Here is a 17167-nt window from a genome sequence, read left to right as displayed (position 1 = left end):
TTGGGGGAGTCGGTTGCTGTTTAGTATCCTCGAGTCTGACCTGGTCCTCAGCCTGGGAACCCCCAGAGGAGAGAAGCTTGACCCCAAACCCCAGCCAGGCCCTCCAGGGTCTGGCTCACAGGGCCATCAGCCTCTCAGAAGATGGGGTCATCATTGTTGGGGACTGGAGGACAGCTAAGGAGGATCGGGGCAGGCCCCTAGCTGGTGCAGCCCAGTGAGGGACCCCTGCCAAAGGGGAGCAGGTGGGCGGAAGCAGAGAGGGACAGGAGGCTGCTGGACTGGCAGAATACCTCATGCCCTTCTCTGCCAGGTGATGGTCCTGCTCTGTGCCCTCTACAACACACGGATCTGGAGAGCCCCTCCAGCAATTGCAACAACCCCTCTCGAGTGGGAGATCCCTCAAATCAGCACGAGGGTCAGGGGAGGGAGCCTAGGTGGCAGAAAGCAGGGGGAACTGGGGTTGGCAGGAGGCCAGAGTAAGGTCCCAAGTGGGGTCCACAGCCAAACCCTGAGCCTAGAGACTGTGGAGAAGGGCGGCGACTGTCCGTGTCTCCCTTCTGATCCTCCCAAATTTCCCAGATAAGGGGTTTCCTCCTTCCAGTTTCTGGGATCTGGGGTCCTGACCACCCCAGGGCAGCGAGTGTCCCCTGCCTGACTTGGTTCCTGTTCGGCCTGTTCAACTGGATGGCTTCTTTACGTGATCTGCAGCCTGCTCCCCCGGGTGCGCTCCTCCAAGCACGCTGCTTGGGTCACTCCGGGACCTGGACCACCTACTGGTACCCACAATTTCCACACCGGGGGTCGGCGCCCAGGAAGAGCGACCGCTGCCCGCTGGTCCGCTAGGACCTGCCAGGTCTCGCTGCGACCGCCTGTCCGGGGAGGAAACAGGAACCCTCTCTTGCACCCGGGCGCCGCCTCTCACGGGCCGCAGCGCCCGTTTCGCCTGTCTCCGCATATGCAAAATGGGCCGGTGGGTTCTAACTGGCCCCTTCCGGAAGAAGCGCAACGCAGGCGCAGACGCACTCCGCCCCAGGCGAGGGAAGCGGGTGCGCAAGCGCAGAGGCGGGAGGGCCGCGGCCCGGGTCGGGGCGGAGTCCTTGTCCCTGCACTAGAGCCCCCCATCCTAGAGTCTGCGCATGCGTGCTGCGGCAGGGGTGGGCGGGGCCGCCCCGTTCCCCAGCGTCCCCCGCGGCAGCAGGCACTGACGTGGCCGCCGTCAGAGCCGCCATCTTGTGGGAGCGAAACCAACGCCTGGCTCGGAGCAGTAGCCTCGCCGCGGCCGTCGAGGGTGAGGCGGCGGGCCGGGGGCCTAGGGTCGGGCGGCGGGCGGCGGGGGCCTGCCCGGGCTACAAGAGGCCCTGCCCTCTGCGGCGGCGGAAGGGTGGTGAGGGCCGTGGTGAGGCCGGGCCGGGCGGGGGCCGAGGTGAGGCTGGGGCGGTGAGGCCCGATGCCGGGCCGGGGGCCGAGGCGGGGCGTGGAGGGTCGGGCCGGGGGTCGAGTCTGGGAAGGGGGTCGAGTCGAGGCCGAGGTCGAGGTTGGTATGAGGATCGAGGCGGGACAGGCGCAGAGGGCTAGGTTGGGGGTCGAGGGTGGGCTGGCGGTCAAGTTCAGGCCGGTGGAGGCAAGGGGCGCCGCGACTGAGCCCGGGGTCGAGGCGGGGTGCCGCGGGCCGCGCCGGGGACTAGGAGCCACGGCCCGGACGGGGGTGGAGGCCAGGGCAGGGGTCAGTCGCACCGCGGGGACCCCGAGCCTCCGCCACAGCCTCGCGGCCCCCGGAGCCACTGGGGTGGACGCCCGGAAGTCTGGCGCAGGCCACGGGCTCCCCTGAAAGCGGTGCTTCCTGCTCCGCCTGCTACGCATCCCGCCTCGGGGTCTCGAGGACCAGGAAACCGGAGCCCGTGGCCCGGGACGCCGCCAAGGTCACGCGATGGCCAGGGTTTGAGCCCAATTCCTGTTGGCTGGGAGGACGGGGGCGGGGCGGGGCTGCGGGGCGAGGTCCAGGGGTCCGAGTGCGGGGCGCCTGCAGCCGCAGGAGGCTCCGGGCGCCCGGCTGGCGCGCCCGCGGGTATGCGGGGCCCCTTTACCGAAACTTGCTGCAAGCTGTGGCCGACTTCCTGGCAGCCGCTGGCGGAGATGAGAACACCCTTCCTTCCGAGTTGGCGACTGCGAAGTGTAGCTGTGGCCGGGCTGTCGGGGGCGCTTACTTGTTGCACAATCCGGGTGGTTCCGGGCGTGGGAGACGGTAGCTTGCCGGTCAGTGCCGAATCCCGGAGCCGTGCGGCGGCCCGCTCCGCCTGTCCTCGCTTTCCCATGTCCTTCAGTCACCGAGCAGCTGTGTGAGGGTCGGTCCGGCAGGACTGCAGCAGCGCCCGTGGCAGCAGGAAGGGGGTCTTGGAAGTGGGTGCTTCCGCTCCGGTGTCCCGGCGGTCTTGTTTCAGAAGTAGTGAGCGAGAGAGAGTGGTCATCGAGCCTCTGTGTGCCCGCCGTGTGCATGGTCAGCCCTGCGTTCTGGTGGTGCATGCGTGTGCGCGCGCGCTTGAGAGCTGCCAGGCCGCATCGTGGCTCCTCTGACACCACGTGTGTGCAGGCGCCGTTTCCCGCGGGGTCCGCATGGAAGGGTGGAATGTGTGTGTGTGTATGAACCCCAAGTCCGGCCGTGTCAGAGTGCAGAGGTGGTCTCTGGTTGTTGGGCCCAGCGCACACGTCCCTGTCTCCAGGAGGACCCCCTGCCGTGGTCCCTGTCTGCAGACACAAGACTGGAAGTGTCCCGCTTGGGGAACAGCTGACTCACGTGCTGAGCGATCAGCCTGGAAGGAAAGTGAGCAGAAGGGGAAGCTGGTTCTGGACCCTTCACAGTTCTGCTTTGTAGGTCATGTGGTCTAGCTACTTGCTTTGTGTCCTGGGTGCTCAAGAGGACACTCAGACTTGCCAAGTGGCGCCTCCACTGCACTCTCACTGTCCCATCAGCTCCAGTAAAGTCGGTGTGGGCCGGAGGTGATGTTACAGTCACATGGAAACCCGGGTGTGCGAGATAGTAAGCTGTGCTGACTTGTTGGAGAGTGTGGAGGCCGTTTTCTTAAGATTCCTCCAAGTGCGCCTGGGTCTCAGACCAGAGAGAGCTGAGCTCTTGCACTCCCTGCTCCTCGTTGGTGTGGCAGCTCTTTGGTCTTTTAGAAGCGATTTTGACCCGTGAGAGGGTTGGCCAGAACCCTGCCTGCTGGTGGAGTAAAGAACAGTTCTGCGAAGTTTATGAGCGTGGGGGGTTGGCGATTCCAGGTCCCAGTGTAGCCCCTCAGCTGCCCCCCTGCATCCTGAGCGTGTAGGGGGAGGGGGGTGATTCTAGGTCCCAGTGTATGTAGCCCCTCAGCTGCACCCCTGTATCCTCAGTGCCTGTTCTGGTGGTTATTAGGAATCTAGGAAACGTAGGTGTGTGACTGTTAACAGCACTTCCTGCAGCTTTACGGCTCTGTCACTGTTGTAGAAGGTGGTCTGCACTCTCGGGGGTCAGGTGGCCTGATCAGCAGAAAGCAGCATGGCAGAGCTGGCACAAAAGCATCCAAGTTCCTGATTCCTAGGAGTCCCTCAGCCCCGCTCCCCTCACTGCCCCAGTGCTACCTGCCCAGCTTCCTTCCAGGAGTCTGAAGCAGTGGCAAAGCTGACTGGTGCAGGACGTGCCGCCCTTCGCTGGGTCCCCGTGGACCTGTGCTCTGCACACTGTGGCCACGAAAGCTTGGCAGCCCTGACTAAAGGCGGGAAGCAGCAACAGAAACAGACAGCAGGGAAATGTTACAAACATGGGAGTGATTCTGTTCAGGAGGCAGACTTCTCTATCTCTCAAGGCCACAGAGGTGACCTCAGCATGACCATAAATTACTGGACGCCCAGTTATGGTCCGCACACGTTTCCAGAAGTTGCAAGTGCATGATAGGTTTGGGAAACACTAATTGGCGTTCAGTCAGGATTTAGTAAGTTTTGCTCCCCAAAGGGGATGCTGTAAAGGGTTCCAAAAGGCACATCCTGTGGCAAATGCCTGATGCCTTTGGATTTGCGTTACATAGGAAATCAGTCTCGTGGTGCTGTGTGTGGAAGGTAAACAGAAAACTTGGGGGTGCTGGTTCTCATGTCCTGAAAGCTTTTACCATGAAGTCAGTGTGCCATCAGTTTGACTTCTGCCAGTGGCCGAGGAAACAGTTTCAAGATGCCATCTGGTCTCGTTTGTGAAGAGTGAGTTAGACGTGCCAGCGTTTCCATCACAGGATCCGGAACGAAGGCTGTCCTAAAAATTACTATCAACAGTGTCTTCCATTGAATTTTCCTGTCATCTGTAGGTGAGCACAAGGTCCTAGTTAACTGACTCCGTTAATTTATAGTTAAAATGCTGTCTGTTGCATTGGGTCTGGTGGTAAAACTTTGCTGAAATTAATTACAGCTTCTAGCGCTTCTGTCTGTCCGAGTGATGGGAGACTGCCAGCTCCTGGAGAGATGGGCGAAAAGGTACCAAGCCCTCTGTTGCTGGTACTTGAGGGCGAGTCCTCTTTGCCAAAGCAGTTGACCATGACTGTCAGTCTTGGTTCCCTCACTGGAATGTCAAGGACAATCAGACTGCATCAGCGTGGAGTTTATTGTTGACCCAATGGCTTCTTCCCGACAAACTCATTTTTAGGAGAAGCCTATGTTTAGATGTGTGTGATTAACCTCTGGGCCCCTATAGATGTGCTTTTACGGTTTTCCTCCTGTCCCTGACGGTCAGTCTTGGGTGCCCAGGGAGCTGGGGCAGTGAGTTGAACAGGGCGCGGGGTCCTGTGGACCTCGTAGGAACAGAAAGCCTCTCCCTGGCGGTTTGGAGAACTGCCAGGAGTAGGTGAGGAGGGCTGAGAGGTTCTGGGGAGATCTGCTGTGGGCCTGTGGTCCTCGCCCCCAGAAATGGTATTTCAGGGCAGAGTGCATTCCTCGTGACCCCACATCATAAAAGGTCTCTGATTTCCTACATTTCATCATGTTCTGTGGACCAAAGCAGCACTTTTTCTTTTTTGCGACAGTTTTGATAGATGTTCTGAATTTTCCAGGAATGCACATACCTTGTAAATCAAGGGAAATTGTGTTTTGTTCTTTGTAGAACCATCCCAAGAGCTGCCCTCTGTTTCCAGGAGAAACCGGCCTGCGTGGTGGACGCAGCCGCCCTGTGTGTGTGAGGGGACCTTGTGGGTCCACAGTGCTCCCAGGTCTCTGGCGGTGGTTCCTCGGAGCTTATGGTGTGGGAGCTCACACTCGCCAGCGACTCACTATCCTGTGACTTTTCTGTGATGCGCGGATGGAGCCGCAGGATGGGGTATACTCTAGCTGTGAAGCTCTGTGGGCATGTCTGCTCTGACCCTTCTGAGGACCCTCCCCAGTGGGTGGTGTGCGGGTGTGACTTTGCCTAGCGAGCCCTTCCTGGTGCCAGAGGGGAGATGAGGGTGCCAGGGCATAGGCAGGTGCTGGGGTGGAGTGCCTTTCAGAGTGAGGGGTGAAGCAGATAGATTTGGGGACGAGGGGAACAGGTTGTGGGTGTCTCTGGGGTTTGGGTCGAAGGAGCCAGGAGGAGGTTTTTGGTTATGTTTTGGGGTTTGGTGTTGGTGGGAGACCTGTGGGGAGGGGTAGGAGAGATGGGGTCCTGTGGATGGTGGTACCAGAGTGTGAAGGCAGGGTGCTGACTTGGCCCGGCTGAGGGGTCGGTGGGGACCTCCGATGGGGACCTCCGAGAGGGTTCAAGCAGAGGATGGTGTGATTAGGCATGTAAACAAGAGTCTCCCCGCACCAGGGCTGCCTGGGGTCGCTTGCAGGGCTGGAGGGTTAGTGCTTGGAGCTGGTGCCGGTGGGGGATCTGGTGGAGGCTGGCAGGCTTCTCCCAGAAGAGGTGGGGCGGCAGGTTTTTAATTTTGTTCTCACTAATAGTCCCTCAAAGTTCCCTGAAGACAGATACTGAGGATTGGCCCCTTTGCTGAGATTCTCAGAGTCTCCCACCACCTCCTGTGGTTTGCAGGAGGGCTTGCTCAAACATTTCTGTCCTTCGAGGATGTGGACGGGTGTCTCCGGCCCCTCAGAACCTTTGTGGTAGGTTTTAGGGGCTCCTCTCTCAGGACCCCACTATGAATGTCGGGACCCCTGTGGGAGAGACGCCCCTGACAGTTGGTTCACTGTGCTGGAGAGTCATTGGGCACGTGCTGGCGTTCCTCACACCTCACCCCACCTCGTCGTCTGCCAGTTGTGTTCGCTTTGTGTTGTCCAGCCTTCCTGCCCAGTGGTGCTCTCCGTGAGTGAGTGTGCTGAGCTTGGAGCCAAAGGACTGCTTCCTGTGGACGGTGACATCAGTGGCTGAGCAGGCACCTCCTGGAGAAGGCTCTGGGGGGTGGGGCCTCAGGGTCTCTTGGACCCATCCCCCTGCGGCTGGTCCTCTGATTTCTAACGGGCTTGAGGAAGACCAGTAACTCACACCTGCAGATCAGCAAGGTTGGTGGTAGGACGTTTCTGAGGCTGATCGGTGCTGTACAGCTGCTCATGGCTTCTCAGATGCTGCTTTGCCTTGTGTTCACAATTTACTTGACTTTCCCCGTTTTCCATTCAAGTTGTTGTGCATTTCAGTGTTGCAGTATGATGCAAATTTGCTTTTTTGATCTTCGGGTTTTTTCAGTAACAAGTCTTTTATACTTGATTGCATGTGGGGTCAGAGAAGGTAGCTGTGCCCTTAGGTTTAAGCCAGAGTAGAGTGGGGGTCAGATGTCCAGCCCAGGGGCCTTTGTTACTGCAGGAGCCAGAAACGGAGGTCACACATGTGTCCAGGGTCCTGCGTGGACTGTGTCTCATCTATCCTTGTCTAGTTGGAGACCGTATGACACATGTATTCATTGGGCTTATGTGGATATTGTTTACCTTGGGCTGGTCTGTCTAGGATTTTTTAATGCTTATTTATTTTTTAGAGAAAGAGTGAGCAGGGGCAGAAAGAGAAGGGGGACACAGAATCCGAAGTAGGCTCCAGGTTCTGAGCTGTCAGCACAGAGCCCGATGTGGGGCTGGAACCCACGAACTGTGAGATCACCACCTGAGCTGCAGTGTCAGACGGTTGCTCCACCCACTGAGCCGCGCAGGTGCCCCCTAGTGTTTTGCTCCAATCTATACATTTCAGAAGAACATAGCTTTGGTGAAGAGTTGGGAGGATAGTTATGTTAGAACATAGTAAGTAAAAGTGTAAGCCTTTGAATAAGAGGGAACTAGAAACTGTAAACATGTTCTGTTCAGTGCTTTGATTTTACTGGTGGAGAGTAGGGTTCCTTGGGTGCAGTTAGGCTGCTCCCACGGGTACATGTTCTGGTGGACAGTGGCCCTAGGGTGTTCACGTTACTGTGTTACTGTCGACAGGAGCTGCAGTGATAAGGAAACTCATTTCTGGGTGTTGCATTTCACTTTCAATCTGAAGCTGGCAAAGAGCCAGCTAAATTGACTTCAGGGGTTGTGCCCTCAGTCATACGTCCAGGTCCCACCCTGGCTCTCAGCCTCAGGGCTGAGTGAGAGGTGAGGGTGGGAAGGATCAGTGCACAGGGGCCAGCCCCTCAGGCCTGACTGGGTCCCTTAAAAACCCTGAAGGTTTGTAGGTAGTAGGGTTCCTAGTGGTGGGGGCAGAGCTGGATGACGGTAGAAGGTAGATGTGTCCTGGGATGTGGTGAAGGAGGAGCTGGGTGAAGGCGGAAGGAAAGATGGACATGTCCTGGGATGTGGTGGGGGATGTAGGGGAGGAGCTGAGTGAAGGTGGAAGGTGGAGGTGTCCTGAGGGGGGGGGGGGGGGCTGGGGGAGGGTGGAAGATGGATGTGTCCTGGGATGTGGTGAAGGAGGAGCTGGGTGAAGGCGGAAGGAAAGATGGACATGTCCTGGGATGTGGTGGGGGATGTAGGGGAGGAGCNGCTGGGTGAAGGCGGAAGGAAAGATGGACATGTCCTGGGATGTGGTGGGGGATGTAGGGGAGGAGCTGAGTGAAGGTGGAAGGTGGAGGTGTCCTGGGGGGGGGGGGGAGCTGGGTGAAGGTGGAAGATGGAGGTGTCCTGGGATGTGGTGGAGGAGGAGCTGGGTAAAGGTGGAAGATGGAGGTGTCCTGGAAAGTAGTGAGCAGCATGGTGAGTAGTTGACAGTGCTGGATGGTTTAGGGTGCTGGGAGGAGGAGACCTTGGAAGTTTTCAGAAGAAAGTACCAGGGAACTGTGTGTGGTGATGAACGTTAGCTAGTTGTTGTGAACACATAACACTAGACACATTGTTGCATACTTAAAGCTAATACAACCTACTTGTCTCTTATAGAAATGGAACTGATGGGAAATAAGAAACATCAGTTCCTTTAATTAGATCCATTGGGTGTGTCAGGCTCTAGTTATTGTTCCCTCTGACTGTGGATTCCCGTGTTTGTCACACTTGTGTTAGGACTGAGGTGTATCTGATTACCACTAGTACTGCCCCGTTCAGTTTTCCTGGTACACTAAGTGTACAAACTAGGGACACAAGGTAAAGTACTCCTTTGCAGAGGAAGCCAGAGCTATGGAATGCAGTCAGTGTTGGGCTGAAGGGCAGGGTGATGGATGGCCTGAGGCTTTGTTTGTTTAGCTGAGGCCCTGGAGTCCTGAGCTGGTGTGCAAAAATCAGTTTGCAGGATTACATGTGATCATATGGCCTACAAAACTAGAGAGCCCCTTTTATTTATGTATGTATTTTTACTTAATTTTTTTTTTAAACTTAAGCTTTTCTTTTTTTTTTGTTTTTTTTTTGTTTGTTTGTTTTATTTATTTCTATGAGAGACAGAGAGAGACAGCGTGAGCAGGGGAGGGTCAGAGAGAAAGGGAGTTACAGACTGAAACAGGCTCCAGGCTCTGAGCTGGCAGTCAGCACAGAGCCCGATGCGGGGCTCGAACCCACGAACTGCGAGATCATGACCTAAGCGAAAGTCGGACGCTTAACCGACTAAGCCACCCAGGCACCCCTTTTACTTAATTTTTTTAAAGGAGTGTGACCCCGGAAAGGGGCAAAGGGAGACAGAATCTCATGCAGGCTCCACGCTGAGTGTGGACACAGGGCTCTATCTCATGACCCCAGGATCAAGACGTGAACTGAAATCAAGAGTAGGACGCTCAGTGTATTGAGTCACCCAGAACTCTGAGGACCCATTTTATGCTTAAAATCTACATGTCAGGGATGGGTGGGGCTTTTGAGTGACTGATAATCTGTTCACGTAGGTGGCTGCTCGAAGCAATTGCTAGTTCATAAAACCCTTAAGAAATGGTTCATAATGTATGAACTTGGAAAAATCAAAATGAGGGTATCAACTGTGGGGTTGCATATGTTACTATATATAAGCCCAATAAACTTGACATTGAAAAAGGCTAAAAGAGAGGGGGCGCCTGGGTGGCTCAGCCAGTTAAGTGTCAGAGTTCAGTTCAAGTCATGATCTCAAGGTTCATGAGTTCAAGCCCCGTGTCCGGCTCTGTGCTGACAGCTCAGAGCCTGGAGCCTGCTTCAGATTCTGTGTCTCCCTCTCTGCCGCTCCTCTGCTCGTTCGCTCTGTCTCTTTCTCTCTCTGAAAAAAATGAGTGAAAAACATTTAAACATTTTAAAAATAAGGCTGAAAGAAGAAGAGCTGAGATGTCACCCGGCTTTTCACTTAAGCAGGGGACTCGTTCATCTGAGTCCCGTTTACAGAGGAGACCGAGCAGCACGTCATGTCCGCAGCGCAGAATGGAGCCCAAACCCTCATGTGTTTACCTCCGTGGGTCACATTTTCATCTTCTGGTCGAGCTCCAGGTTGATGATTTCCTCTTGGCTGTGATGGCACACAGCCCAGGTCGTGTTGGTGTTCGCTGGTACTGATTCTGAGTCCCCCACATCTGCTAGTCGATGGTTTTAAAGAAGGTGACAGACTTTCTTCCTCTGCTTGCTCTGAAACCGGAGAGGCCGGGGGTACAGCGGAGGTCACAGGTACCTATTTTTCTCTTCAGCAGCTGAACTGGTCATGTAGGATTCATTTATTGGAGCGGAACAGACGTAAACTCACAAAGCTACATTTTTATCTGGCTATACTGGCTTCCTCACGGAGGCCCCATTGCTGGTCTTGACGTGTAGCCGCACAGACCTCCCCATAGGAAAACGTGGGCTGCCAAAGTCTTTGCTTTATGTTGTTTCTGGTCCTAACAGGGAGAACTTGTTTTGTGGGGCTGTGGGATTGGAGGATCTCTTCTGAGAAAGTCTGTTTTCATTGCTCGCTGATGCAGAAGGTCATCACCGTAAACAAGAAAGATGGGTTTTGACTTGAGCTCAAGGGATTCTGGTGGCAGAAGGTGTGACCTAGAAAGGCCATGGGATGGCTGTGTGGTCGTTGTCCACCTTCTCCTACAGCAGATACTCTGTTAGGCCTTGACCTTTTGCAGAACAGTAAATGGTTCTGGGACAGGCCAGGAGCCAGCAGGGTCCATGGGCCAGGTGCAGGTATAGATGCTTCTGGGGTGAGAGAGACCAGCTGCCATGTGTGGTGGCGTCTTAAGCCCAAGACTGCACGCTCACCCCATTCCCTTGGGTCTCTAAGAGTTTGGTGTGTTGATAAACCACGGGGAAGGACTCGGGCCACATTGGTAATACAGGCTCAGCAGGGCCCATCCGGCCAGGGGCAGTGTGTGGGCAAGTGAGGTTTTGGGGGGCTGGCAAGGGCACGTTGGGAGGAGGAGGTGGACAGGCAGGTTTACCCTGAGGTGGTCCACCTGCCCATGTGGGGGCTGTGTAGAGTGCAGGTGACATTTTCACTCCTTGGTCCCCAGGACCCTGTGATGATCAGAAGAACTAGATTCTTACATTAGTGCTAGAACAAGTAGAGATAGCCCACCCCCTCCCGTCTCCCTGAGATCACCCCTGTTGCGGCTTCACCACAATGGCCGCATCTCTAGGAGAGCATGCTGATAACACTTTGGACAGTGTGGGCTGGCCCTTGACACCTGCAGGTCTGGCCTCAGCTTCTGGGTACCCAGCGGTAACAGAAGGGCGTTTCAAGGGAGTGAGGATCACCTGCTGCTGGGCCAGGTGGGGATGGCTTGTTTTCCCACAGGAAATCTTTAAGTACTCTCTCTGTTCGTTTTCGTCCTTGGGCTTTGGCGTATCTGTCTTTGGGTTTTCCCTTGCCCTGGGATGGCCAGGCGGCACTGTAAAGCCATGCATGGGGCGTGTCCCCTTCTCTGAGCTCTGCCTCCCTCCTCCACATCCTCGCAAGGACCTGACCTTTGCTCTGCCTTTCCCCTGCATTGCCACCTTGGCTGAGGGCACTGCTGTGTCACTGGGTAGAGTGCTGGGACCCTCCGTGTTCTCAGACTGCATCTGTGTGCGTACCCCAGCTCCTCTAGGCTGGAGGTTTCTTGTGTCAGAATCTCCCCCCATACAACACTTTCCTGCGTTGCTGTTCGATTAATAATTTCTGCCCTTCCCCCCAACCCCCAAGCCTTTGGAGCTGTTTTCAGTTCACAGCTTAACCCTGGGGAAGGCACCAAGCCCCCTCAGGGCAGTGTCCCCACCAGGGGGACCCGTGTTGATGCTGCAGCACCCAGGGCCCATCCTTTCTGGAAGGGCTCACTCTTGGTGGTGTGGACAAGTGTGGGATGACACGTACCCGTCATGTGACGGCTGTCAGGCTGTCACCGACCTGACAGCTCAGCCCCCTAACCCCCTCGGTGCTCCGAGTCACCCTTCCTGCCCCTAACTCTCCTCCCCACAGCCCCTGGGAGGATCCTTTTCCAGTCTTCGTGGTTTTTCTTTCCCAGAGTGCCGTGTACTCAGAATCACACGGTGCACAGCCTTCTCAGATGGGCTCCTTTCACTTAGTGATATGTGGTTAAGGTTCCCTGTGGCGTTTCACCGCTGGGTGGTGCGTTTCTCTTTAACACTGATTGATTTTGCCTTGTGTGGATGGACCGTGGTCTCTTAATCTGTCACCTTGTGGAGGACGGCTTGGCTGCTTCCAAGTTTGGGTAGTTGTGGGTAAACCTGCCATAAACATCTGCATCCAGGATTTTGTGTAAATGCCCAGAAGTGCGATTGCTGGGTCGCATCATACAAGAATGTTTGGTTTTGTGAGAAACCGCCAAGCCTTGCCATGGTGGCTTCACAGTTTTGGGTCCGCACCAGCAAGACAAGAGAGTTCCTGTCTCCTGCCCACCCCCCCCCCAACCCCACCCCTCCTCAGCACCTGGTGCGGGTGTGGTGGGTTTGGGCCCTTCTAGTCATAAGCAGTGGGCATCTGGTGGTTCTCATTTGCATTTCCCAAGGACATACTGATATGGAGATTCCTCTCCTGCTCATTTACCATCTGTAGATCTTCTGTAGGGAGGGGTCTTTTAAGGTCATTGGCCGATTTTAAAAGTCTTAAATGCAGTTTCAGTCTGCTTGTTATCGAGTTTTAAGTGGTCTTTTTGACATTTCTTACATGACAGTCTGTAATCAGGTGTGTCTCTTACTGGTTGATTTTCCCATTCTCTTGCCCTGGTCTTTCCCGGAGTGGGAGATTGTAGCTTTAAGGAAGTCCAGATCATCAATTCTTTCTTTCATAGATCATGCCTTTGGTGTCATATCTAAAAAGACATCCCTATAGCAGAGGTAATTGCTTCGAATTTTCCCTTTTCATCTATAGCGCACGCACACTTGTTTGTGGGTTTCACCTTGGCCATCAGGTCTGCTGTATTCCAACTCCCCATTCTTGTTTTGTGGGTACTGGGTCTCCGCCTTGTTGGCCATGTGAGGTCTGAGGGTTCTGTTTGTTTTTCCCTTGAAATAGTCTTCTGTCTTGCTTCCCCCCAGATTCTTCTCTTTTGATATCTTCCATTGGTGGCTGCTGCTTCTTTTTTTTAATGTTTTTTTATTTCTGAGAGTGAGAGAGCGCGTGAGCACGTGAGCAGGGGCGGGTCAGAGAGAGAGGGAGACACAGAATCGGAAGCAGCCTCCAGGCTCTGAGCTATTGGCACAGAGCCTGACGCAGGGCTCAAACCCATGAACTGTGAGATCATGACCTGAGCCAAAGTTGGATGCTCAACTGACTGAGCCACCCAGCCACCCCCCTATTGTTGGCTTCTTAGAGGGAGGTTTGCATGGATGTTCTCAGTGGTACAGATGCAGGCAGTGTGCGTCCAGGCTCTGAGGTCTGTGGGTGTTGTGTGTGCGTGTGCCTGGCACCTGTGTCCTTGTGTCCTACACAGCGCGCACCCACACCCTCCCACCTGGACATGGGTGGCAGAGCCCCTGGGTCTGTTGCTCTAGGAAAGTCCAACCACATTCACGTTGGCTTCTAGAACTTGTCTCCCCCTTTTTCTTTTTCTTTGTTGATTGGGCACCTGTTCATTAGTGATTTCAACAGTGAGCTGAGATTGAATATGTGTGTTTGGTCAGTTCTGTGTTCCCCAAAGGGTTTGTCATCCTCGGTGTATATTAGGAGAATGGGCTGTCTGCAGAAAAGGAAACGTGACAGTAAAGATCATTTTACACTTGTTTTTTGGACAGATAATAACAACAATAAACTATCACAAGCGCACTGAAGCTGGGTGTCCAGCCGGCTCCTACGGTGGAGCTTGGACGCTTATCTCGGGGTTGTGAGGCCAGACCCCACATTGGGTGTAGAGATAACTTAGTGTAACAACAACAGCAAATGCATGGAAGCCAGCTCGAAGGCCTCCTGGGCCCACAGGAGCATCAGGTTCACAGTGGGGCAGGGCATTCCACCCAGTGCTGACTGACCACAGAATGGACAGGCATCCTGGTGGCAATGTGGCTGTGTGGGGTGCTGACCGGGAGAGAGCGGGCCTGTACCCTCTGTGTCTCCTGCAGACCCAGGAGCTCCTGGGGGCACGGATGGGTGGCCAGGCTCCTCGCTGGCCTTGCGGCGCTCTGAAGGCTGCCTGGCTGCTTGGTCTTAGTAGGACAGCCAGCCATAAACATCCAGATTCCCAAACAGTCTGCATTTGAGAAAGTGATCAGCTCTCCCAGGTGCCTATTTGGAAGTGAAAGTGTCCCCCCTTTGGAGAGGTCAGGCCAGGCTGGCTCCTGTGCCCTGGCGGCTGTGGGATGGAAGACCACTCCCTTGGGCCCAGCGTTTCTGCTCTGAACGAGGGGAGCCTTTGACAAACGCAGTCCCTGATGTGGCCCGTGGTATGGCTCCCTGTGCGACTTCATGGCCCATGTGCTGCCCAAGAACCTAGGTGCTGTCTGACTCCAAGTCCTGCCTGTGGGTGCGCACTCAGCACATCAGTGTGGTTCTGGCATGCGGTGGTTTTTTTCTGGCCTCTTGTTGCGTGGTCCAGGAGCTCGTGTCCTGTGAGAGCCACAGCCTTGGGTTGGTTGGTCTTCGCTCTGTGGTGGTACATCACTCTCCCTTGTAAGGGCAGGACTCCACGTCTGCCACTTGGGAACCAGGTGTGGTCAGCCTCTGCCCTGTGAGCTATCAGGAGTCAGGCTCATCCATCACTGGAGTGGCCCCTGTGCTCCTGGCCCTGGGCGGCATAGAGGAAGACCTAGGGACCCCTGTCTCCACAGGTTTCTCTGGCCAGTGTTGCTCCCCCCAGTCTACAGCATGGGAAATATCTTCGCAAACCTCTTCAAGGGCCTTTTTGGCAAAAAAGAGATGCGCATTCTCATGGTGGGCCTGGACGCTGCAGGGAAGACCACCATCCTGTACAAACTGAAGCTGGGTGAGATCGTGACCACCATTCCCACCATAGGTGAGGAGACTGGAGCGGGGCCAGTGGTGGGGCTGGGGCGCGGGCAGCTCCGGGGCAGCAAGGCTGACCGGGGTCATGTCCCCCGCAGGCTTCAACGTGGAGACCGTGGAGTACAAGAACATCAGCTTCACTGTGTGGGATGTGGGTGGCCAGGACAAGATCCGGCCCCTGTGGCGCCACTACTTCCAGAACACACAAGGTGAGCGGAGGGGCTGTGGCCTGCGGGCGAGAGGGGGGCGCCCTTGGCACCCGTCCTAACGCTCCTGACGCCCGTGGCTCTGCAGGCCTCATCTTCGTGGTGGACAGCAATGACAGAGAGCGCGTAAACGAGGCCCGTGAGGAGCTCATGAGGATGCTGGCGGAGGACGAGCTCAGGGATGCTGTCCTGCTGGTGTTCGCCAACAAGCAGGTATGCGCGCCCGTGGGCCCGGCCATATGGGGTGGGGGGCAGGGAGGGGCAGTCCCCACAGCCCTCTGACCGAAGGCCGCCGGGCCTCTCCCGCCAGGACCTCCCGAATGCCATGAATGCAGCCGAGATCACGGACAAGCTGGGCCTGCACTCGCTGCGCCACAGGAACTGGTACATTCAGGCCACCTGTGCCACCAGCGGGGATGGGCTCTATGAGGGACTGGACTGGCTGTCCAATCAGCTCCGGAACCAGAAGTGAGCCGCGCCCCTCCCCCCACTCCCTCCTTCCACCCTGCTTTACTCTCATGTGGTGTGAGTGCCAGAAGCTGTCTCCAGGGTCGGTCACAGTGTGCTTCACCATGCTGTAAATGTGCAGACGCAGCCTGCAGCCGGGTTTTTATTTAATGTAAATAGTTTCTGTTCCCAACGAGGCAGTTTCTGGTACTCCTATGCAATATTACTCAGCTTTTTTTATTGTAAAAAGAGAATCAGCCCACTGTTCAGTACTGAGAAGGGATTTTAGGCTCACGGGGCCCCCGGGAGTCGTCGTGTCAGGCCAGCCTGGCGCTCCTCCTCTGGACGTTAGGTTGTGTTGGGATCCATTTTGGTGGTTGGTTTTTAACCTGAACTCAGTGCATTTTTAAAATAGATAAAAACACAAGACAAGGAGAACACTTGAACACACGGAAGGGAGAAACGTGCCTGGTTAGGTTCTGCGGTAAACGGCCAGAGTCTTGTCCACTGGCGATCCCTTTCCTGTTGGGAACGTGACGGGGCAGAGCCGGCCGCGGTCCATCCTGCATGGTCACGATAGGATCCCCGTGATTCGCTCTCGGGTGGTCCCACCTCCCCTAACGTTTGTCCTCGTACCTGTGCCCACACAGCGCCCGGGGGGATGGGCTGGGGGGCTGCGGCCACCGCTCCCGGGGCCCTTGAGGGGGCCCCCAGAGCCCCCCATCCACATGTGCTTTCACTCCCTCAGCCTGCAAGGGTCAGGTTTGCCACCGAAACGATGACGTCTACTTTTTTCTTTCGTATTTTGATAAACACTGAAGAAGCTGGAGCCGTTCAACTTTATCTTGGGGAAATCCTCAGAACTGGTTTATTTGGTGTCGTGGAACCTCTTACTGCTTTCAATACACGATTAGTAATCAACTGTTTTGTATACTTGTTTTCAGTTTTCATTTCGACGAACAAGCACTGTAATTATAGCTACTAGAATAAAGTCTCTTAACTAGTTCATGGCTCTCCAGTGCTTGGTGCCGCCAGCCACAGCTTGCCTCTGCGAACAGGAGCAGGGCGTGCAAGAGGCCACTGGCTTTGCAGCAGGTGTGGACATGGCCCAGTGCCCTGGCAGGGACTGCCTCGTTGGCCTCCCTACTGGCAGTGCCAGGCCATGAGCGGGACGACAGGGTCACTGCATGGGGTAAGGGTGTGGAGGCTCATGCCCATACCACCTGGCCTCTAAGGAGGGGTGTGGGCAAGAACCTGTGGCCAAGCTCTGTTGCTGCCATGTAGGCCATCCTCGGTGCCCCTGCTCCCTAGCCGGGTATGACTGGCAGGCCAGAGTCCAGGCTCCTCTGCCCTGGGGATGCCCAGTCTGGCCATTCCCTCTACCAAGTTGAAAAGCCAGGGCCAGGGTTAGATTCACATAACTGTCTTCAGTTTGATTAATATTAAAATCTGAAGCAAAAGATGCATATTTCATAATTAGGAATCCAGCCTGGGTCCTGTCCATTCTCTGGCTGGGTTTTAAGAGGTCCCCTCCCTGCAGAGGAGGGGAGAGGCCTGAGGGAAGGAGCTGATGTCCCACCCAGACCCTCTCCAAGGAGTTGAGGGGGCGGGTCCCTTGGGACAGGGAGTGGGGAAGGCAAGTCTCTAGGCACAAGTCTGCGCCCCTCATGATCCACACGTTCAGCCTGTCCCCTGGGGTGAGACATGGTGATCCCAGTCTCCTGGTGCATTTGACATCGCTGGCCAGGGACAGGCCCACACAGGACAC

At 55.7% G+C, this 17167-nt stretch overlaps 1 protein-coding gene across 1 annotated transcript; it reads left to right on the top strand.

Moving 5' to 3' along the window:
* The first annotated feature begins 1183 nt into the window (after positions 1–1183).
* ARF1 (ADP ribosylation factor 1) lies at positions 1184–16405 on the top strand. The gene is made up of 5 exons (XM_039220250.1): positions 1184–1288; positions 14572–14756; positions 14845–14955; positions 15041–15165; positions 15263–16405. Exons 2-5 carry the CDS (start codon positions 14609–14611, stop codon positions 15422–15424), a joined length of 546 nt encoding a protein of 181 aa, XP_039076181.1. The 5' UTR covers positions 1184–1288; positions 14572–14608; the 3' UTR covers positions 15425–16405.
* Positions 16406–17167: the final 762 nt, after the last annotated feature.

Source organism: Hyaena hyaena, unplaced genomic scaffold (assembly GCF_003009895.1).
Source record: "Hyaena hyaena isolate Hyena2069 unplaced genomic scaffold, ASM300989v1 scaffold_879, whole genome shotgun sequence".
Lineage (NCBI taxonomy): Eukaryota > Metazoa > Chordata > Mammalia > Carnivora > Hyaenidae > Hyaena > Hyaena hyaena.
This window is presented reverse-complemented; position numbering and strand designations above follow the sequence as displayed.